Source organism: Sceloporus occidentalis, unplaced genomic scaffold (genome assembly GCF_023333645.1).
Source record: "Sceloporus occidentalis isolate IW3139 unplaced genomic scaffold, rSceOcc1.0.p SCAF_7, whole genome shotgun sequence".
In the NCBI taxonomy this organism is placed as follows: Eukaryota; Metazoa; Chordata; class Lepidosauria; order Squamata; family Phrynosomatidae; genus Sceloporus; species Sceloporus occidentalis.
The window spans coordinates 79,195,022-79,218,042 of NW_028316987.1; the positions used below are offsets into that span (position 1 = coordinate 79,195,022).

Genomic DNA, 23,021 nt, shown 5'->3' on the forward strand with positions numbered 1-23,021 from the left:
TTGTGGGTTTTTTGGACTATGAGGCCGTGTTCTAGAACAGTTTATTCCTGACGTTTTGCCAGCAGCTGTGGTTGGCATCTTCAGACAATGAACGAGTCAGCCACAGCTGCTGGCAAAATGACAGGAATAAACTCTTCTAGAACATGGCCTCATAGCCTGAAAAAGCCACAAAAAACTATGGCTGCCAGCCATGAAAGCCTTTGACTTCACTTCTGAGTATTATTTGTCAAAGAAAACCCTATGAAATTAATGGGGTGACCATAAGACAACATACAACTTGAAGGCACATCCCTCCACCCCCAAATAGTATTCATTGGGCCTGAACAGACAGGTCAAAATAAAGCTGCTTCGGGTCACTTTGGAGATATGCTGTTTAAATGCTGCATGCATTCTAAGAAGCCAGAAGCTGCACCAAAGCTGCACTCCAGTCCTTAGGATTGGAGCATGGCTTTGGCACAGCTTCCAGCCTCTTAGGAGGATGCATGCAGCATTTAAACAGCATATCTCCAAAGTGACCTGAAGCAGCTTTATTTTGGCCTGTCTGTTCGGGCCCGTTATGAGTCAGAATGATTCCATTCCAAGGACAGAGCACCCAGTCACTGTAATTTCCTCCAAATGCACTGAAATACAGATTTCTTTGATGACGCAGGTTAAATGCCTGTATTGCAGCCACTCACTCACAAACCATAAGGTTGCGAGTTCAATACCAGCCAGGGTTCAAGCTCAACTCAGGCTTGCATCCTTCCGGGGTTGCTAAAATGCATGTTGGGGCAATTAGCTTACAGTTATAAACCGCTTAGAGACTTTTTAGGCGGTCTGAAGCAGTATATAAATGAAGCTGCTATTGCTATACAGATATATAGGCAAGGAATTTATATCATTTTTTTTAAATTAGAGCTTTCACAGTTCTAATCTAGCAAAATTTGTATGAGTTGTAGACTTGTTCCATTTATATTTGTGGTGAGCAATATCAATAAAATTGAGAAATCCAGATGTGTGTTGTATTCTACACTGTGGTATTACCAGTCACATAACCACTTAATTGCCAAGATATTTCACTCCAGTATTAACCTGTCAAGAACATTTGTTGTGGTACACATAGATCTCCTTTTTGTATATATGAGTTTCCCACCATCTACTGTGTTTTGCTGTCTTGTGATGCTAAAGGAAAGCATGTCTAATTATATGTGTGATGACCATGTGGCTAAACGCAGCTCCTTCACCCATGCCCCCTCTCTTTCCCATTTTGATATTCAGTGGCCTGCTAAGCATGTACTCCTTTGCTGCTGAAAAATTGTCATGTTTAAAAATTATAAGAATAAATCTGTTTTTCCCCTGTACTTTTTTCAGTGTGCGGACCCTATTTATGTTTTTTTTTTCTTAACTGGCACAGAGAGATTGGGTAGTATCTCATTTATATGCTTACTATGCTTAAATTCATGGAGGTTACCCATGCATTGACCAGATGTTCTCATGGCTTTGTTTGCAGGGGTGGTGGTGGTGGGATATTTCACAATGCCGGCACAATACCTTGCTGCACAATCCCATTTCCTCACCACTTCTTTTAGATTTGGCCCATATTTTTCATGATGATAGCATGACGTCTTGTCACAACTCTTTTTGTCTTGCATTTCCTAGTTTTAGACCAAATTCTTCACCATGCCAGCATGATACTTTGCCACTTTTCACTTGGGGGACTCTTCCAGAGGTTTGCTAACTGCTGTCATGTCTGGGCTCTTTGTTAGTATCTATTTTTCTATTAGGTATCTGTGGCTTTTATGTAGTGACCTCTTTACTTTTGATTTTGTGTTTCGCTCCCTTCCACACTCTGCCATGTTGTCCTATTGGCAAGAAAAATAAAGAAAGCATCCTAAAACTCACGAGGAACAAATTATTGCAAAAAAAGATGGCAAGAGAGGAAAAGAGCAGAAACACTCAGTTGAAAATCAGAATAATAAATATTCATGAATAGAAAATAGGAAATTACAGAGTTAATGCAATAATATGCATTTACTGTTCATATAAAATGGAGAATAATTGCTTAATGGTTATGGAGTAATACAAGGCTATATAGAATATAACAAAGGAAGCAAGAGTATTTGCTGCTAGTAAACTAAAGGAAGTGAAACTTGGAAATATAACAATGTGACAGGACAAATAATAGAGCTCATGTTGTAAATATATGTATGGTATAGTTTATTTGTTGTAAATAAAAATTAAAAAAACTCATGAGGCACAAAGGGTGGGGAAAGGGCAAAGTTGGTTGCGCGGGAATTACTACTCCTTGGTAAGTGTGGGTCAGGATTCATGCAACTATAGGACATTAAGTGTTCTTCCATTTAGACAAAAGTGATCTGAGGCATCAAGGACCATGATGAAGAGAAAATGATATTTAAAATATATAGAAAATTGAAGGTGAAAAATTAATTCTAGGGATGGCAGGGGGAGTTATCCATATTTATTATTATTATTATTATTATTATTATTATTATTATTATTTGTTGGGTTTATCCCATGCACTAACCCCATGCTGGCAGGGGGCCGTGTTATTTTTCAGTTATTACCATTTGGACTCCCTCCTCCCCCACTAGTTTTAATTTTGCTGACTGGCTAACAGATGTGTTTAGCCTTCTTTGTATAACAATTAAAAGGCAGCTCGATTATAGAACAAAGGAAATGCTAGATGAAATGGAAAAGAAACTGAAGGACATTATAGAGGTGTCCTCCAAAAAATAAAGTTAAGCTGGCAGAGCAAGGAACGACTGAGGTAGAGACAATTTGACAAGTATAAAAATAAGACGAAGACTTCCCAGATGACCGCTGCCCAGCATGTCTCTGGTAATGAGAGACACGATAATAATAATAAAAAATTATTCCTGACTTCCAGTGAATTAGTGGCAGATGAAATAAAAATATAGACAAAAAAGGGAAAGGAAGCTGGGTGGTATAAGGCTCTGACCCTACCATTAAAGACAATCCTGATCCTAAAGCTAAAAAACCTAAAAAGGATGACAAAATAACAACAAAACAACAGTTTATCTTAAAATACCAGAGTGCTAGCAGAGAGCTCTCCAAGCAAAGTTTCTAACCACCATTATTTCGAATGGCCAGAGGCAAGCAGTCCCGACTGCCTTTTTGAATTGGTTCCAGGATCAGGCATTGATAACAAAATCAGTGGATGCTCAAGTCTCATTAAATATAATGGCAGAGAAAAATGGCATTCTTTATATAAAATGGAAAATCAAGGTTTGCTATTTGAATTTATACTTTTTTTGGAATGTTTTCAAGCCATGGATGCTTGAACCCGTGTATAAAAATCCATGTATAAAGAGGGCTGACTGTGTAGAATCCTCAACAACAGAATTAAACAACATGAATTTGTTAGATGTAATAGCTATGCTTCAAGACCACAGAGGTTCTACACATAAAGTACTGCTCCAATTCAAAGCTTTACCATTCAGCTTCACCTCAGCTCAAGAATATTTACAAAGATACTGACTGATACCTTTGGTAGCATTTCCCAGAAGAAAAGGGACACAATTTACATCCATATCTGGACAACACATTATTGAAAGCAATAATACCATATACACTTTAAAGAGGTATGGTTGCATAGTAAATTCCCCTGCCGTCCCAGAATGAACCTTCTCAGCACGTACAACTTCTCATTTTTATTTAATCCAGATTTCTTAATGTATATCTTAACTGAGGCTGCATCCACACTGCAGAAACAATCCAGTTTGACACCAACTTTAACTTTGTTGTGGCATCAGAGGTCTCTGACAAAAAAGGCTAAAGGTCTCACAAAACTGCAGTTCCCAGAATCCCATAGTATTGACCCATGGCAGTTAAAGTGATGTGAAATTGGATTATTTCTGAAGTGTGGATGCAGCCAAAGATTAGTCAAACATTACAGCTTTTTAGGGGTAAAGCAGATGGTGCAAAAGGTCTGCACTGCAGCCGCACTGCCACCATTTGTCACAGAACTGCAGCAGCCGCATGCGGCCAGCTCTGATGTGGGTTGTTGCCATGGTCCTGAACTGGGTGCCAAAAAGGAGTGGTATTTTTCTGCTCCTTTTTGAGTCGGTTCTTCCAGGATGAGGAGTACCTGGGGTGGTTTCCGGCTGTGTTCAGGGCATGTGTCATCTGAACTCCACACCCCCAATGCAGCCCGACAGTGGCTCTTTTTAAGGCCTTACTTGTGTTGTTTGAGGCCTTAGTTGTATTGAGAGCTACTCTACATATTGTTACACTTATATTGCATTTCAGTATTATACTGTTGTGGTTACAAAATATCAACTAATGGCTTAAGTCCGATTATTAGTCTTGCCTGATAATTAACATATGCAATATTTGTTAGGTACGTTTCATTGCTTGAGTGGGTCTGCTCTAGGTGCACCTGAGCACCACTGTTAATCCTATTTATTTTAAGGCCAATAGCAAAATACGTATTGATTTATTTATACCCTGCTCTTCATCCACAAAGGCTCTCAGAGCATCTTATAAAATGTTAATTTGACAGTTCCCTGCCCTCAGGTTTACAATCTAAATAAGACATGACATACAAGGAAAAAGGAATGACAGTTGGGGGAGGAAATTAAGATACTGCTGGTTCGTCTTTCCCCTGAGGCTACAGCAGTGGCAGTTGGGATAGCGGAAGGGCCTTTCATCTGCTTCTGGGCCTAGGTGTGGTGAAACTGTGTCTTCTTCTTCATATATTAGTTTACCAGCATCATGGTGTGTCTTTCAACTGAGCTGTTTTTGACTTTGCTTTTCTCATTTGGGGACTCCATGCAGTTCCAAATATAACAATGTGTCTGTGTTGATTTAACCCCAAAGGAAGCTGCCTATGAAGACTTATGCCTTTACTACTCCATTTTTGTCTATTGCTTTCAGCATCCATCTGCTGAGAGTGTGTTTTGGTTTTTATTTTATTTTTTTCAGTTTCAATTTTAAATTTTTTGTCATGTCAACCTTTTGTTTTTCCCCTCATTGTCTGTTGTCTAGTCAAATATCTAATCATAAATATTTAAAACAAGTCACATACTCTCAGCCTCAAGGGAAGGCAATGGCAAACCTCTTCTGAACAAATCTTGCTTTGAAAATCCCATGATAGGTTTACCTTAGGCTTGCCATAAGTTGGAAATGACTTGAAGGTCCACAATAACATGAAATTGAATAACAACATAACTGGCTGCTAAGGTTTACCTAAGGGACATTCAGATATATAACAATATAAATTATGATATTATATGTTATGGTTAAAACCATGAACAAAAGTCATTCAACATCTATCATCTCAATATGGGCAACATTTTAATCTATTTAATGTTTGCATGAAGAAACAATCTGTTGGCCAGTTTCTCAGAAGAATTGTTTTCCAGCATATGTGGCTAGGAAAGCTTGATATATTTCAGATTTATGGAGTAGGTTTTTTCTGATACTGAGACTTTGCCAGATGCCAGCCATCTTGCTTCTTCAGCACCAACAGTTGACCTATATTCAGTACTGTGTAAGCAGAATTTAATTTGGGCAAGGGACTCTCTTCCATCCTACTTGCCACTGCAGGTCTCTGTTTTTTCTACAGAGCTTCTTGGGAGGATCAGATGCACTTGGGAAAGGCCTGAAATGTGAATTACCCCACATTTTCAGTCAGAAAAAAGCATTCAAAATTAGGACAGAAGCAACTTGTGCAAACTATTTTCGACAATTTCTAATAATATTCCAAGACCCACTAAAATGAAAGCCAGTTTTATTGAAGATTCTATTTTAATTTGATACTCATTTGGAAGAATATTGCTCCTTCTCTTGCAGGCTCACTTAGTAAATACCAACAGGATTGCAGCTCAGGGCCACATTTTCACAAAATACAGTGTATCTTTGGTGAGGGAAACAAGTTCAGCGAGGGTTGAGCATGCCCTGTGGCCATACAATGCTGAGTGTCTGTTGAAGAATAAAAAGGAAGACTGTGGGAAGGAGAATAGAATAACCTGGAATTGACATGCCTGGCTGACTTGGAAACTGTATAGTGCAACATTTTGTTTCATGTTTAAGTTGTCATCCCTCTAATACCAAACATGGGTGAACTCATATTTATCAATTCCAAAATAAAACAGGCCTATCTCAAAACAAGCTGATAATTTCCATACACTTAAGGAATACTACATATCCAGTACATAGAAAGATATTGTCTATTCAGGCACTTTTTTTTGGGGGGCATACTCTGAAAGACATACACTGCCTAGTTGCCAGGCTGTACAGTCTTGAATATGTTGGTATAAAAAAGAAAGGTGGACAGGGAAGGAAGTTGGTCTGCCTGAACCTTGAGGGATGGTTTGGGTTTAAGAAAAATTGTGCATGTGGTTTATCAGATTTTCTTTCTTCTTGCCCAGTCTGTAGAATCTTGTATGTTTGGTAGAGAAAGAGGAAGCATTTTTCATTCATTAACTGGAATGTTAAGATTTACTGATCTGTAGATTGTGGGGGTTTTTTAGAGTTTTTTTTCCTATCCACATTTTTCTGGGTTTCTGAGGATTCCTTGTTTGGACTGTCCTCTAGAGGAAGTTGGAAGAACCAAATGATTAGATGTTTCTATGTTTTAGAGATTTTCTCTGAACCTATGTAGAAGGCACTTATAGTGGTATTTCTTTTAAGAAGGTTCTGAGGTCTTGCTGCAGTGTTCCTTTTGAAAGATTACATTTCAAATTTTGCTAAATATATTTCTTGGATTCTTTTAACTTTGTAAATAGCAGGCACGGGATGGTGGGGTGTGGGGAGACAGGACTCAAGCAATGGCATTGGGAGAAAGTGCAACTGCAGCTAGCATTAGCCTAAGAGAGACACTTACATTGGCAGTTTTGGTGGGTATTTTTGTGACTTTTCCCCTTTGATGTTTCAGTAAATCAAATAGGAAATTGTACATATTTTGCTATGTACAAAGGTAAAAAAAATGACATGAGTTTGAACTATCCTACATAAGGTGATGAAAGATGGATTCAAATGTTCTTTGTTATATTTATAGTGAGTTTTTACTATTCATATTAAATAAAGCTGTGTTCCTACCGTGAGTAAAGATGCATGTCTGATTTTGTCATTTATGAAGCAAATGTACCATAACTATCACATGCCAAGTTAAAATTTGGTCTGTGATATATTATGTGCATATTCAACTTTACAGTTAGCTTTAACATTATAGATTAGGAAATATTAACTCTTAAGAGCACTGGTACAATATCCTATTTAAATTAATCCCGGGTTGCTCTTTAGGTCTTAAAAGAATTCCTGAAAACCTTTGAAGAGTGCCTCTCAAACTTCCATGCGGAGTGAAATAAAACCAAAACAAGGATGCCGGGTTTGCTGCTGAATAAATAAGATGGTTTGAGCTCCAATATGTCCTGCAGTCTTATTAGGTATTAAAGACAAACACTAACGGAATGCTTGCTACAGCATGAAGAAAGAGTATTTTCACATTAGCCACTTGTTTTTAGTCTTTTTTTGTGTATTCATTCATATTTGAGTATGCATTGGCCCAGACTACATTCATCAAGGTAGTTCAATACAAGATAACAAAATGATATGTAACCTTTGAAATGCTAATGAAGACAAACATTGTTCATAAAGATAATATGCTAGTTTAAAGGCCCTTTGGAAGACTTTCTAAGGAGTTTATCTCATTGGCTTTGCTCCCGCTAAAGACATTGGATGTAACTTTAAGAAGGTGGATCTCATCACATTTTCCTGTCACTGGGGAGTATACAGCCTATTTGCAACCCTGGCTTCTGCCACGTTTTTTCAAGAATTGGATTTTCCAATTCTGAAAAAATGCTTCAGAAGCCCGGGTTGCAAACAGGCTGCATACTCCCTAGCGACGGAGAAATACTATAAGATTCTCTTTCTTAAAGTTACACCCCATGTCTATTGTGGGAGCAAAGACAATGCGATAAACTCCTATGTATCTGTATACTGAAATCTAAAATCTTTTAGCATTGCACAGAAATAACACTTGTCCTTAAGGAGACTATTAATAGCTTTGGACTACTAAAGAATAGTCTTTTCCATATATCTTCCACAAATAGTCTTCCTTTAGTGAAGATAATCATGAGAATCTCCTCACTTGGATGCACTTCTCCTTATAATCTGATTAACATAGTTCAGTTGTGTGCCAGCCAAATCTAATTAGCTCTATCATTTTAGGGGAGACTTAAACATTCTCTTGGAACTTTGAGCAACTTTATCAATTATTTCCCTATAAACATGTGAGCTACACAGCAATATAACATGACTGTATAATACGTCATTAAAATATAGTGTTCTGATAGACAGCTGAAGTCATACCTCAGGGGAAGGACCACAGCCATTCATGTCTCTACCAGTTAAGGGTTTGTGGGGCTAAAACATAGAGTAATGATAAGGTGGTTCAAGGGTGTAATGTAACCTGCTTAGCCAGATTTTAACTATTCTGCCTTTCCTCTGTCAAATTCTCCTTTGAGTGTCTGATCACTCTTTCATTGGTCTCAGTTTATGTATAGATAGAAGTGCTGATGTGCTGCTTCTGGCCTTGGTGCTGGCTTCTCAGGCCTCCAAACCCAGTTCCCAGAAGGACTCCATTGTCTGTGATTTGGTTTGCCGGGAAAGAAGCCTCCTTCTGGGGACTGAGGCCCCTGCAACTTCTCTTAGACCCTGGCTGCCTCCTTTATGCTGCTGCTTCTGAGGTTTTTACCTCTCCCTGCCTGCTTCTCCTTAGGAACAGTACCTGAAATGTTACTGCATTGCTGGGCAAACAGTTAGCTGGCAGTCCTAGTTCAAACCTCTCTGCAGCTAAAGGGGCTAGGGCAGTTGTGATGTTCTACAACCCTCCTATAACCTCTTCGTCTCATCTGAGACAACCAGTTCACTTCCTTGAGATATCCAGGAAGATTAACATGATAGTACTCCTGCTGTATTTCCTCTGTAATGGATTGTCAGTTAGAGCAACTAAAGCTGTTTTGATGCTAGGTGGAAATGAGTCCAGATAATCTGCTACCTCCAAGAACTTCTCAATTTGCCCAGCCACTACAGGTGCCTTACCTGAACAGTGTATATTAGCAATAGGGTTGTAATTCTCATATACCTCTAAATCAAGGGAGGTCCTTTTCAACAGAGGCCACACTACATTTCTCTCAGGGTGACAGACACCTCCTTCTAATAGACTGAGGCATTTAGTGCCTCTTGAATCCACTCGATCAATTCCACCCTACAAGATGCAATCAACCAAGCAGAGGAAATGTCAAGGTTATATGTGGTGGAACCGATTGATTCACTAATGTTGTGCACATCATCAGGCTGCAGCAACTGAAATTGATCCCCAAAACGTGGGCAGATAGTACACTGGAGACTCTATAAGTGCCTGGCAAATTTTTCACAACAACAAAGGCTTTATTTCTGATCTCTCTGGGGCCAGTCCCAGCAGGTTCTTCAATGCTTGGGATAATGCTGGGAAGCAAGTTACGAATACCATGTAATAAATGTAATTGCTCTGAGAGAGTGTCCCTTATGCAATGGCATAGAATTTGTTTTTGGTTGGATGTTTTGTTTCGTTATAAGATATTTACAAGCAACCAGTCCAAAAAGAAAGCAGTGACCTCGTTGACCAACTGAACCCAAAGGGTGCTCACCAATGGCTCCTTTTCATCTTGGAGTGAAGTGACTAGATTCTAGGCTGCATAAATAGAAGTATGGTGCCTAGATCAAAGGAAGTAATAGTACCACTCTGTTCTGCTTTGGTAAGGCCTCACTTGGAATACTGTGTCCAGTTCTGGGCACCACAATTAAAAAAGGATGTTGACAAACTGGAGCATGTTTGTTTTCTTCTGCTCCAGAGAATAGGACACAGAGTGACAGATTCAAACTACAGGAAAAGAGATTCCATCTCAACATCAGCTATTCAACAGTGGACTATGCTGCCTCGCATTATGGTGGAGTCTCCTCCTTTGGAGATTTAAATGGAGTTGGATGGCCTTGAGTCAGGAGTGCTTTGATTGTGTATTCCTGATTGGCAGGGATTGGATTTGATGGCCCTGGAGGTCTCTTTCAATTTTGATTCTATGATCCTGTAAACCTGGGTGTGTATCACACAGTATGTCTTGGTCGTCCCCAAATTATATACCAACTGCTCCAGACAACTGTCCTCTATATGATCACATACAATCAACTAACCAAATACTCTTTTCAGTGGAAGTCATTGTCAAGCTGGTGCTAATAATTGCCAATAAAATCGAAAGCATATATACAAATACGGAAGTAGAGCTGTGTCCCATATAGTCAACTTTGTGACAACCCACTGTCCAGGAGAGTGCCCTCTATATACAGTAATGTGGAAAATGGTGCTTTGTTTAGGACTAAAACATACAGGCCTGACATACCCATGTAAATAATATCCATTGTAGTGTGTGCGAGCGTGTGTGAGAGAATATATTATATACCTGGGTTAGAACAAATTGTACAAAAGTAATAGTGCCATTATTCAGGCACTCAGAAAAGACCATCTCCCATGCCAAATGGGTCCATAAACTTCTGAGACCCAGAACAATGCAGGCTGCATTCCTCTTGGCCTGCTTGTAAGTGGGTGTACTATGTGGCGGTAGTTCATATCCCACAACAAGTAGGTCAGTCATGCAACAACATACTGGTTTGTTCCTCTTTCAACACACTCCATTCTGCAGTTGATCAAAATACTCATTCATGAAGTGCTGTGGTTCTGGAAGTTGAGGTTTTCTGCATGCGTGGTGAGATATACTGAAATCCATGGGTATAGTGAGCTGTCCCAAAATATGACAAAATATGTAAGCATGTTAGATGCACTGTTAATTGATCAATCTAATTATTACAGTGACATTAATGATTATGAAAGCAGTAATGCTGGTAAACTGGATTCAGAATTCAATAGTTGTGATATATTACATCATTGTATATTCTATCTAGAGCCAGTGTGTGGTATAGAGGTTTGAGTGACTAGGGCACTGGGGTTCAAATCCCCACTCAGCCAAGGAAACTCACTCTCTCAGTCTCAAAGGAAGACAAAGGCAAACCTCAGAACAAATATTTTCAAGAAAACTCCATGACAGATTTGCCATAGGATTGCCATAAGTTGGAAACAATTTGAAGGCACACAACAACAAATATTCTGTCCACTCAGAAAACATATACTTGATGCTTTCCCAAGCCTACAGTTTAAGTAATTTTGCAGTCAAAATGCTGTGATTAGAGAGCAACACTAAAAAAAAGGTAATAAAAACATTACTTCTTTTTCATATTGTTTAAACCAGGACATATTATTGTGAATTACAGCATTTTGATATTAACATAACTAATCCCATCCCCACACTTCAATCCTGTGGAAGTGGAGTGGCTGTGGCAACCTTGAAGGCAGTGAGCACCACTCTCCGGTCCCAGGCCTAGTATGAAACAGTAAAAAATCCCAGCCATCATGTGATTTTAGAGACAGGAAATACTGTGAAACATAGGACTCTATTCTCAAGAGATGAGAATTCCAACAGGTCTTTAGAAGACTTGCTCCATGTAGTTTACATTCAGACAGGCTAGGCCAGGGGTAGGCAACCTGCGGCCCGCGGGCCAGATGCGGCCCGGCAAGGCCTTGGTACCGGCCCCAGCCTGGTCCTGCCGCCGATTGCTGCTGGAGCTTTTGGCCTATCAGGAGGAGGCAGGCAAGGGGGGGCAAGCGGCAGGCAAGGGGAGCAAGCGGCGGGCAAGGGGGGCAATTGTCTATAGAAGCCTCCAAAACATGCATTTATATTAATATTTTTTTAAAAATCAGCAATTTTTTTAGCATGTCCTCCATATTTTTAAAAAAGTGTCCTCCGTTTGAAATTTTTGTCCTAAATGTGTCCTGGTTTATTTATTTATTTATTTATTTATTTACTTTTTTAAAAATTATTTAATTATTTATTTTTTGGCTTCGACCCCCCAGTTGTCTGAGGGACAGCAACCCGGCCCCCGGCTCAAAAAGGTTGCCTACCCCTGGGCTAGGCCAACAGTAAAAAAACAACAACCTTCCTTTGGCTTGTACTTTACTTCATCTGTTAGGGATGGGGAAGGATTTTGGTTTTGATTTTACTGCCAGCTACATGTCTTAGGGAGTTTCCATGTTTTTCGTCTCCCCTTGGGTTTCACCTTAAAGATTTCTTATTCTTTTTGCTTTGCTATGATTAAATGTAACAACTTTGGTTATGAAAGGAAGGTAGATACAAATGAAGCCCATATTTTTTGAAGTAAAATTAGGTAATAGTAACAAAAGAGCCTATTAGCTTCCGGGCAAGATACAAAGTGTTTGTGTTGTTTAATGGACTTTGTCTATGCCTTTCGATTTTTGTGTGATTCGCAAAATTGTATTTACTTATGAATAAATGTATTTTTCAGTTTCTCAGTAGGGACAAAATGGGATCTTGGAAACTGGAGTGTGTAATAAAGTTATGTATGCAAATACAGAGGGCCTTTGGTATCAGTGGAGTTTGGTTCTAGGACCAAAGGACCCCCATGAATATTAAAGTATGTGGATGCTCAAGTCCCATTCAGCAAACATACACAAATATTAGGGTGAGAATACCAAAACAACACGTTCAAAAGGCTTGTGCATCTTCTGAGAGAGAAACAATGAAAATGACCACAGAGCTGATATGTGGATATTAGTGAGCTAATATCTGAAGAATTTTTTTTACAATATGATTAGTGAATAGATTTTATGACAGAATACCCAGTAGTTGTTAGCCACTACAGTGGGCCCTTGGTGTCTGCTTGCATTTGGTTCCAGGATCCCCTACGGATACCAAAATCCATGGGTGCTCAAGTCTTATTAAATACAATGGCATAGTAAAATGGTGTCACTTATATAGAATGGCAAAATCAAGTTTTGCTTTTTGGAATTTATATTTCTAAAAAATATTTTCAAGCTAAAAAATCTGTGGATACAGAGGGCTGACTGTAGATTAGATTATGTCAAATGATAATGGTATCCAGTGCTCTATAATGTCATTACACAACAATTCTATTTCCCAATTCCACTGAATCTAGATGAAAATAAATGCATTTGAGGTTTGGAGCAGAATATAATGCATTTAGAAGACTATGTATTCTCTTTTGTTATTACAAAAAACTGGAAATAAATGTAGGAATTAAATCATGGTAGTGGCAATTATCTAAGAGGCATAGACATTGAGATATTCAATACTATTTTTGACATTTAGAAGATTATTACACACGGCTTTTAAAATGTGATTACCCCAGGAAAAAAGTAGCTTTGGCAATATTTTTTGTGGGTTTTTCGGGCTATGTGGCCATGTTCTAGAAGAGTTTATTCCTGACGCTTCACCAGCATCTGTGGCTGGCATCTTCAGAGAATGCTGACCAGGCCAATTACTAATGAAGTAATCTTATGCATCAAATTTCAGTCTTTGCACACCTTATAAAATGTCATACACCCTATGACACAATTTTTTTTACAACCACAACCACAGTTTCAAACAGGGATCTTCAAACCATTTTTGCAATGTAATGGGAAAAAATTGACATTTATATTAAAATCATGGGATGGTCTGGAAGTGTGGAAAAAACAGTACTGTCCAATTCCAAATGCTATATATGGTCAGCCTGGGAAAACCCATCCATCACCTTGCAATTGTGTAAGCTGCCCAGGTATTGGCAGTTATCAATTGGTAGTCATGTGATGTCAGTGTCCTCTTCTTCCCATGTCCTCCTCCCCATCACTATTGTGAAGCAACCTGATTCCCTGCCCCCCCTCTGTTTTTTAAAACAAACTCATAATAACGGTAGCAGAGCTCCAGAATTATGTGAAAAAGTGGGGATTTTAAAAAAACAACTGAAAGGCATGCTGGATTGGGCATAAGGCAGAAAGGCAGGGTTAAGAGAGAGTTATGAAAAGAGCATGATGGGGGCAGATGGAGACAGCAGTCCCAGTTGTGCAATTGAAAAGAGGTGCAGTGATGGTTGCTCTGAAAGCAATATGTTCCCATTTTTTTTAAACTAATGTTACAGCTGTGAGAATGGGGTTTGTGTGATAAAGCCCTTAGTTAAAAATAAGACCAGAGGCTGAATAGCCATCTGTCGGGGTTGCTTTGATGGTGAGTTCCTGCATGGACGGCCCTTGTGGTCTCTTCCAACTCTATGATTCTACCATTATGAAGGATTTTTCTCTAATTTTTTAAAAGGCATTTAAAGATATTTTTGACAAAAATACTAACTGAACAACTGCTGTGATTGTAAACTGGAACACTCATTAAATGATTTAAAAAGAGCATGCATACTTCCTTTTTGGTGCACAAAATCAAGTATAGGAGAAATCCAGATTCAATACTGTTGAAAAAATTAAGAATCTTGGCTTTAAAGAGCAATTCTAACCCCTTAATCTTGATGACTGGATTACAATCTGACAGAGGTTGGGGTCCTTGCAAAGAACTTGTTGAACAGAAAACTGCCACCAGGAGTGTTCCTGCTATTGATAGTTTAACATTTTGAAATGGGGTATTTTGAAAATGAGATGATGTGGGTTGGAACTGGCTTTGGATTCAAACTATTCATAATTTCTCTATTCTACAGTATATACATGAGTAAAAGTCTACTCATGTATAAATCAAGGGTATGTTTTAGAGGCAGAATTATGGGTTTTGATATGATCCATGGATATGTCGAGGGCAAAACTTAAGGGCATCTAACAAAGTATGTAAAGGATGAAACAAAGGAAAAAGATGCCAAATAACAAAGGAAAAAGATGCCAAATAACTTTTAAAATGCTGGCAGATATAACTGTTTGTGCTCAGACTAAGGGCTTGATTGATGAGGAGGGAACTACAATAAATGGTGGCTGTGTGACATCTGGAGAAGGTGACCAGGAGCATTTTGGGCTAGGAGAATGTGTAGATGTCAAAAAGGATGTAAAGGCAAAACAAAGGAAATGGTTACTACATTAGCAGGGATTATAGCCTTTAATGTGGCAACTTTGATTTCAACCCTGATAATATGACAAACACACACAAATATTTTATTTAAATGCCACAACCCCCAATTCCTCTTGACATTTATTTGAAGTGAAGCACCAAAGAGCTGCCATTGCTGCCATATTTCTATCCAGGCATTCAAAGAGGCTACAAGCGGTGCTGCGGTGAGGAGTGTAGGGTGGGTCGTTGCTTCTTTTAGGTGTCCTCAGGAAGGACTAAACTCTCACCTTTAGTTACTCAAAAGAAGGGGATGGTTCTAATTTTGATAAGAGTTAGAAGTACAGTACTTACATTGCCCCGTGGATAAGTCAACCCAGTTTTTTTTAGATCATTTTTTAAAAATTAAAATTTCTAGACTTATACATGAGTACAGTATGTGACTGGATTTGAGCCCCTCAGGTATGCCAATCTAATCTTTTCCTTTATTGGCTTTTATGTGGTGGTGCTGGTGGTGCGGGCATCCATATATGCATGATTCAGCTGATGTGGCAAGCATATTATAGTTGCTTATAACCCTTCTTAGTTAATATTGCTATTTCTTAAAGTGCAGGAAAAGAAGCACCAGAACGCTCACATTTAAAACCATTACCTCCTGTCCAAGAAAAGCAACAGTTGCCTGAGTCCACAGATGTTCGGGAAGAAACATTAGCTTTAGATAAGTCTCCTGAAGAAATGCTTTCACCAGACTCAGAAAGGCAGAAAACTGAAATTACGCCTACTCCTGAAGTCAGTATCAAAGAAGGGGAAGATAAGTTGCCTGTCAGTGAAGAGAAAGCTTCACCACTCCTTTCAGAATTTGAAATGGATGCATCAGTTGGACTTGAAGAAACTATGGGCGAATCTGGAATGCATCCTTCACTTACAATGACACCAGCACCTGTGCCCACCATGATCATAGAAGGGACACTACCAGCTGCTGTAACATCAGAAGAGGTATGAAGAACCGTGACTGTAGCAAAAGAGAGGATGCCTGTCCTTATTATTATTATTATTATTATTATCATCATTAAACTTTATTTATAAAGCTCTGTAAATTTGTTTTTATGTCAAAGAGAACAGGGTGTAGTACAGGTTGAATCTCCCATATCCAGAATTCTGAATTCTGAAATATTTAATATCATGGATGGCTGAGATAGTAACTTCTTTGCTTTCTGATACTACATTGTATATAAACTTTGTTTCATGCACAAAATTATTTTAAAATATTGTATAAATGTACATACATGCTGTGTGTGTAAGATTTATATGAAACATAAATGAATTTTGTCTTTCAACGTGGTCTCATCTCCAAGTTAACTCATTATGTATGTATATGCCAGCACAGGTATTCCAAAATCCAGAACATTTCTGGTCCCAAGCATTTTGGAGAAGGGAGATTCAGTTTGTATTATTATCTCTTGAAATAACTTGATACAATTGTCTCTAGACAGTGATATCATTATGTTGGTGAAAACAAAGTTATACATGATTAACCGTGATAGTTAACATTTATGGCTAATATTAAACTATATGGATAGCATTTAATTATAGTGCTGAAAGCAGCAGTTAACATTTCCAGATGTGTTTCCATATAAATGTTTATCAGATGCTGAGTGAAACAGATAATAACATTTATGACAAACTACAAACTATAGAGAAAGATACTCACATCACTTGACATTTTAAATAATGAAAGTGTACACATTAATTGTGAATCAGGGAGTATGGGGTAAATGAGCAATGAGACATTGAATGATGTACTCATGAGTGAATTTACTCTTATGGGGCTTTCGGATAACAGTGCTAAAGAACACCTTTTATTTGGGATGTTGTTACTTCTGAATGTTTTGATAAGCAAATTACAGTCATTATTAAATTGAAAGTCTTATTTTTTAAATTCAGTTTATACACATAGGAGATTAAAATACTGTATTTTTAAAGCCACTGCTGTGGAAATATACTAAGAGCATTTTAAGTTTAAGGCCTTTTATGAGTCCTTTTTCTTTAAGATTTGTAATTCATAAAGATCTTGTAGAATTGGTGGTTTGTATGATCAACATTGAAGTCAAGGGAACTACTAGAGGAGAGAACAGTGAAATGTTGTGGGGTTTAAAAATATCTGTTTTGTTTGCAAACACTCATGTAGAATATAGCACATTCTAACTGGCCAGCAGCCATAATTGTTGATTTATTCATTGTAGTGTTTTCCAGTTAAGGAGTACTCCCGTTCATCTGCTGGAGTAACTTGCTTCTATAAACTATGTATAAATTCAGCACTTTGGTATCCCAAGATTCTACTGTATATAACAGTAGAGTCTTTGATAGTTTCCATTATAAATTGATGTTATGTAAAATATATTAGTCCAGCAGGTGGAAGCAGTGTGCCCTAACAATTTCTCCAGTGAAAATTTGACATGGTGTAATGCCAGTTAAGAACTGAAAAATACCATCCCAGATGTTTGGTAATTCAGAATATCCCTTCTTGCTTAAGTAGAATATTGTGTTGAAGAATATCTGGTTCCCAAAGAAAACCAAGCACAGTTCTGTAATCCACATATTCATGGGAATCTGAGATCAATAGGAGCTGGTTCTGTTTCTCAGAGAGCGTTTTGAACCAGTCATGAACTGTCATCTCTGATCAAGTATGGTAGTCCAGCTTCTCTAAAACTTTACATAAGCCTTTGTTCACTAGGCCATTTCAGTGGCATGTTGATTAGTATTTATTATTCTAGTTAAATTAACACTTCTTAGGTATACATTAGGTAGACTAGTTTGATTTTTTAAATGTTTATTAATTTTTCTTATTCTTAATAGGCTTTAGTTTTAGAAAAAGAAATTCCAGTAATTCATACAGATTCACAAGAATTAAGAGGTAATTATCTTTTATTTCTTATGTTTTAGTTTAAAAGACTATTTAGTCAAGGAATACAATAACATCTCTCATCTTGTTCTTGTATAACAGCAACATCATTGGTACAAAAAGTCCTAGTTTTTTTTAAAAAAATTGAATTTATGTAAGACGCAGTCTAAAAATTGGTTAAAATTGACTAATACACAATTGGAAACAATTTAAGAGCTGTTCTGCCACCAGAAAGGAGTCTGCTGTAAGATTAAGATGTACAGTCCTCCCTCCGTTCTCGCTGTTTTGCAACTTGCATCCCTTGCTTATGCACGAGGGATGAATGGAGGGGGAAACAATGGGGCACGCTTCCGCAGACATGCATCTATGTTCAAGCCAATGGGGTTTGAATATATGCGAAACTCCATTTTCGGGAGGGAGTCCGCAATAGATCTCTCACGGAAAAGGAAGGGCGACTGCATGAACCCTTGGGCATAGCTGTGGAAAACTCAGTGGCTATAGATTGTCAGTGGTGGCAACCAAAATGGTATGGGTTGAACATATGGTGTTTGGCTGAAACAACAGAAATGAGCCAGCAACAAACCATATCAGCCCAAGCCCTGGTGCAGTGAATATTTTCTCATTGAAGGCTGTTGCCCCCCCCCCCCCCTCTGGGGAAGGAGCAGGGCCCTTTCTCCTGTAAGTTTCCATGCCCATCCAAACATGGACTCACCGTCTTCACTGTCAATTAAAGAAAGTTTATTAATGTGCAGAAATAAATACATGTATAATGGTTAACATCACCCCTCACCAAACATAACAAGATTTCTGCCCATCTTCCCAAGGCAGGACCCCCTCCTAATCCCTCCTAAGCATATTTGGGGGGCTTCTCTATTACTTCTCACTCACATTTTTTGCTCAGTCCACACCCTGCCCGGCACCCTGTTGGGAAGGGAACTGGGATCAAGTTCTATTGAACCTAGGACCCCTGCAGCAAGTCAGCCTTCCAGGTCTCCCCCTCCTTCCTCCTTTCTCTTAGCCCATCAGGTCCCGTGGTCTCTCTGTCCTCCAGTGTCCTCCTTTCTCTCCCAGCCACCTCCTATCACATCTCACCCTGGCTTTCTCTCTCTGACACCTGTCTGCCTCTCTCTGACCTGTAGCCACTTCAGTTGTGGCCCAGCTCTTGAACTCTGCCTCTATGTTAGCCTCCACTGCTCTCCTTTGGACTCTTGACGTTTCTTCCCTCTCTCCCCTTTTTATTCTCCTTTCCCTCAGTCTGTCTCAACCTCCTTTCCCTCAGTCTATCTCCCCCTCTTCACACATTCCATTGGTGTTTTTCCCCCTTCAACTCTCCAGACTCCTCCATCTCCACTGCCGTTAGCAACTTGGTCTAGCTCTGACGTTTTCTGGCTTCTCTTCTCCCCCATCTTCCTCCCCAGGCTCTGCAGGTAAGGGAGCTTGCTGGTATGTCTTGGAGCCCCGGGTTGTGACTGTTGCACCTCTGAGGGTCTGGCTAGTGGGGCACACCCTGACCTGCCTGTCACCATGCCACAAATGCAGTGGAAGGAAAGCAGAAAAATATCCTCTCACACATTGTCCAAAGTGCATAAGACTGCAGCCTTAGTAATAGCAATAGCATTTACATTTCTATACTGCTTATCAGTGAACTCGGCACTCTCTGAGCAATTTACAGTCTGTAAGCTAACTGTCCTCAACAAGCTGGGTACTCATTTTACTGACCTATGAAAGGATGGAAGGATGATCCCCTGGAGCCCTGCCTGGGATCGAACTCACAGCCTTATGGCTTCAGTACCAGCATTTAATCACTGCACTACCAGGGCTCCCAGCCTTAGTGTTTACACTATGCTTTATTCTTTCATGCTGTATTGAGAGTGACTTTTCATTCCACCTGGGCTCCTACAGATATAAAATGCAGCCCGGTGAAGTTCTTAAATTATAACACCACAGGGCAGAGAACCTCTCCCCCAACTATTTTTAAACACTGAAATACTGTAGGAGTAGTAATGTAATAAGGCCACAAAAGAATGACAGCCTCACTGGAAATAAGTCACCATATGTGACAATATGCTTTCAGCACAAAATATAATTGTATTAGCTATACGGAGGGAATGTCCACATTGTTGAAAGAAATATATAAAATAGATCATGTTTGCAAATCCATGAGTAACACCTCTAATAGTAACCTTAATAACCTTCTTTTCTCTAGACACACAATTACAGTCAATGTTTTCTAAGAAAAAAGAGCAGAAAAATATTTTTTCTTCATCCTTCTTTACAGAGGATGCAGTCAGGGACTTGATCAGTAAGAACATGGTTCAGCTTGCAGATCATTTGACAGAGCTGAAAGGAATGCCTGAAGCAGAAACTTTAGCTAAACTTCTACTAGAGCCTAGCAAAGGCATGGGTGAGTACCAATCAGAGCTTCCTAGAATATGAACTCACAATGAGTGCTTGGGTTGATCTCTACAAGAGTATAGCTCATGTGATAGGGGCATTCTTGGTGTCCACCCACACATTTTCATCCTCGTTATGCTACATCAAAAACAGTTGGAATAAGAAAACAAGGAATTTGTTACATTCAGTACATGGAACAGTGGGGTTATAATCTGCACAGTTGTTCCCTTCACCCACTTATTTGCACAGGATGCTGTGTCCTCAGTTGATGCAGTGAAGTTGGGTTTGCTGTTGAGTATTTGTCTCTGAAGTCCTAAAATTAAGTTTATATTTAAGGAGAGCAGTGTTCTGTGAATGTTTAATGCCAGGCTGTTTGTGAAGGATGTTCCCTGTAGTTTTCATCATCAGAGTTCTTTGTTTTTTACCTTTAAAATTAGGTGAGAGATATATGCCTTTCTTCAAATCCTGTCATCTGAGTTGTTTGTGGTTTATAAACTAGTGATATGCTGTGATTAAATGTGGATTTGCACCACATCTTGTATTCTTTAATGGTAGTGTGGGTGTCATTGTGAGGCAGCCATTTTAAAATTTATTTTCCACTGTCATTGAACTGAATGGGTGGAACAGTTTGCCTGGTGCTTGTGTAATGTTCCATTTTCAGTGGGATGTATGGTTGCATCTGAGAAAGTACAGGATAAGTGTGCTCTTCCTGCACACTCTTATACTTTCCACAATTTTAACCATTTTCTTGGTGTAGTAGCTAAACTGGTAAAGTATTCAATTGACATATGTTTCTTCTTCATGGTTTCTGTGAATCACACAAATGGGTTAATCTGCGCCTGTGCAGCAATGCTTGGAAACTTCTAGAATCTCTGGGCAGAAAAAGCTGTTAAAGTTAAAAAGAAAAAGTTGCATTGTGAACTTAAACTATTTGTTCTACACATGGCTTAAAAAGTTGCATGGTGAACAGAAACTATTTGTTTTACACATGAACATTCTTTTTGGAGCAAGCTGCATCAATGTGAAGCAAACAGGGTTTAGGGTACTTCCAACTCTGGTGGGTGCATGAACAAAGTACTTAAGAGTTGAGGAAACCTGTTTACTATAACATTTAGATTGGCTGTATGGGCTAAATCAAATTGCTAGTCCTAACTATAATAAATCAATTGAATAACTGGACTTACATAAATCATAGAATCATAGAATCGTAGAGTTGGAAGAGACCACAAGGGCCATCCAGTCCAACCCCCTGCCATGCAGGAAATCACAATCAAAGCATCCCTGACAGATTGCCATCCAGCCACTGCTTGAAGACCTCTAAGGAAGGAGACTCCACTACACTTCGAGGGAGTTTGTTCCACTGTCAGACAGCCCTTACTGTCAGGAAGTTCCTCCTAATGTTGAGGTGGAATCTCTTTTCCTGCAGTTTGCATCCATTGCTCCGGGTCCTAGTCTCTGGAGCAGCAGAAAACAAGCTTGCTCCCTCCTCAATATGACATCCCTTCAAATATTTAAACAGGGCTATCATATCACCTCTTAACCTTCTCTTCTCCATGCTAAACATCCCCAGCTCCCTAAGTCGTTTCTCGTAGGGCATGGTTTCCAGACCTTTCACCATTTTAGTTACTTTCCTTTGGACACACTCCAGTTTCTCAATGTCCTTTTTAAATTGTGGTGCCCAGAACTGGACACAATATTCCAGGTGGGGCATGACCAGAGCAGAATATAGTGGCACTATGACTTCCCTTGATCTAGACACTATACTTCTATCGATGCAGCCTAAAATCGCATTGGCCTTGTTAGCTGCCGCATCGCATTGTTGACTCATGTTCAACTTGTGGTCTGCTTGGACTCCTAGATCCTTTTCACATGTACTCTCGTTCAGCCAGGTGTCCCCCATCCTATATCTCTGCATTTCATTTTTCCGCCCTAAGTGCAGTACCTTACATTTCTCCGTGTTGAATTTCATTTTGTTAGCTTTAGTCCAGTTTTCTAGTCTGTTCAGGTCATTTTGAATGTTGATCCTGTCCTCTGGGGTATTAGCTACTGCCCCTAATTTGGTGTCATCTGCAAATTTGATAAGTATGCCCCCAATTTTGTCATCCAAGTCACTGATAAAGATGTTGAATAGTACTGGGCCCAGGACAGAGCCCTGTGGGACCCCACTGGTCACTTCTCTCCAGGCTGAAAAAGAGCCATTGTTGAGCACCCTTTGGGTTTGGCCAGTCAACCAATTACAAATCCATGGAACAGTTACCTTGTCTAGCCGACATTTTACAAGCTTGTTTGCAAGAATATCATGGGGAACTTTGTCAAAGGCCTTACTGAAATCAAGATATACTGTATCCACAGCATTCCCTTCATCTAACAAGCTGGTAATTTTATCAAAAAAAGAGATCAGGTTTGTCTGGCATGACTTCTTTCTCTGAAACCCATGTTGACTTTTTGTGATTATGGCATTGCCTTCTAGATGTTCACAGACTCTCTGTTTAATGATCTGCTCTAGAATCTTTCCTGGTATCGATGTCAGACTAACTGGACGATAATTGTTGGGATCCTCTTTTTTCCCTTTTTTGAAGATGGGGACAACGTTTGCCCTCCTCCAGTCTGCTGGGACTTCTCCTGTTCTCCAGGAGTTCTCAAAGATTATTGCCAATGGCTCCGATATTACATTTGCCAGTTCTTTTAATACCCTTGGATGTAGTTCATCTGGTCCTGGAGACTTATATTCGTTTAGGTTAAATAGGTATTCCTGTACAGTCTCTTTGCTTATTCTGTGCTGA

The 23,021-nt window shown here is 39.2% G+C and overlaps 1 protein-coding gene across 8 annotated transcripts in view; it reads left to right on the forward strand.

Moving 5' to 3' along the window:
* Positions 1-23,021, forward strand: part of LOC149310011 (uncharacterized) — a 235,216-nt gene that overhangs the window by 87,133 nt on the left and 125,062 nt on the right. For all 8 annotated transcript variants that reach the window (XM_089533474.1, XM_089533473.1, XM_089533480.1 and 5 more), the window contains 3 exons: positions 15,551-15,938; positions 17,799-17,856; positions 20,123-20,248. In XM_089533474.1, the coding sequence (XP_089389600.1) occupies positions 15,551-15,938; positions 17,799-17,856; positions 20,123-20,248 (572 nt within the window). The remainder of the gene's footprint in view (positions 1-15,550; positions 15,939-17,798; positions 17,857-20,122; positions 20,249-23,021) is intronic.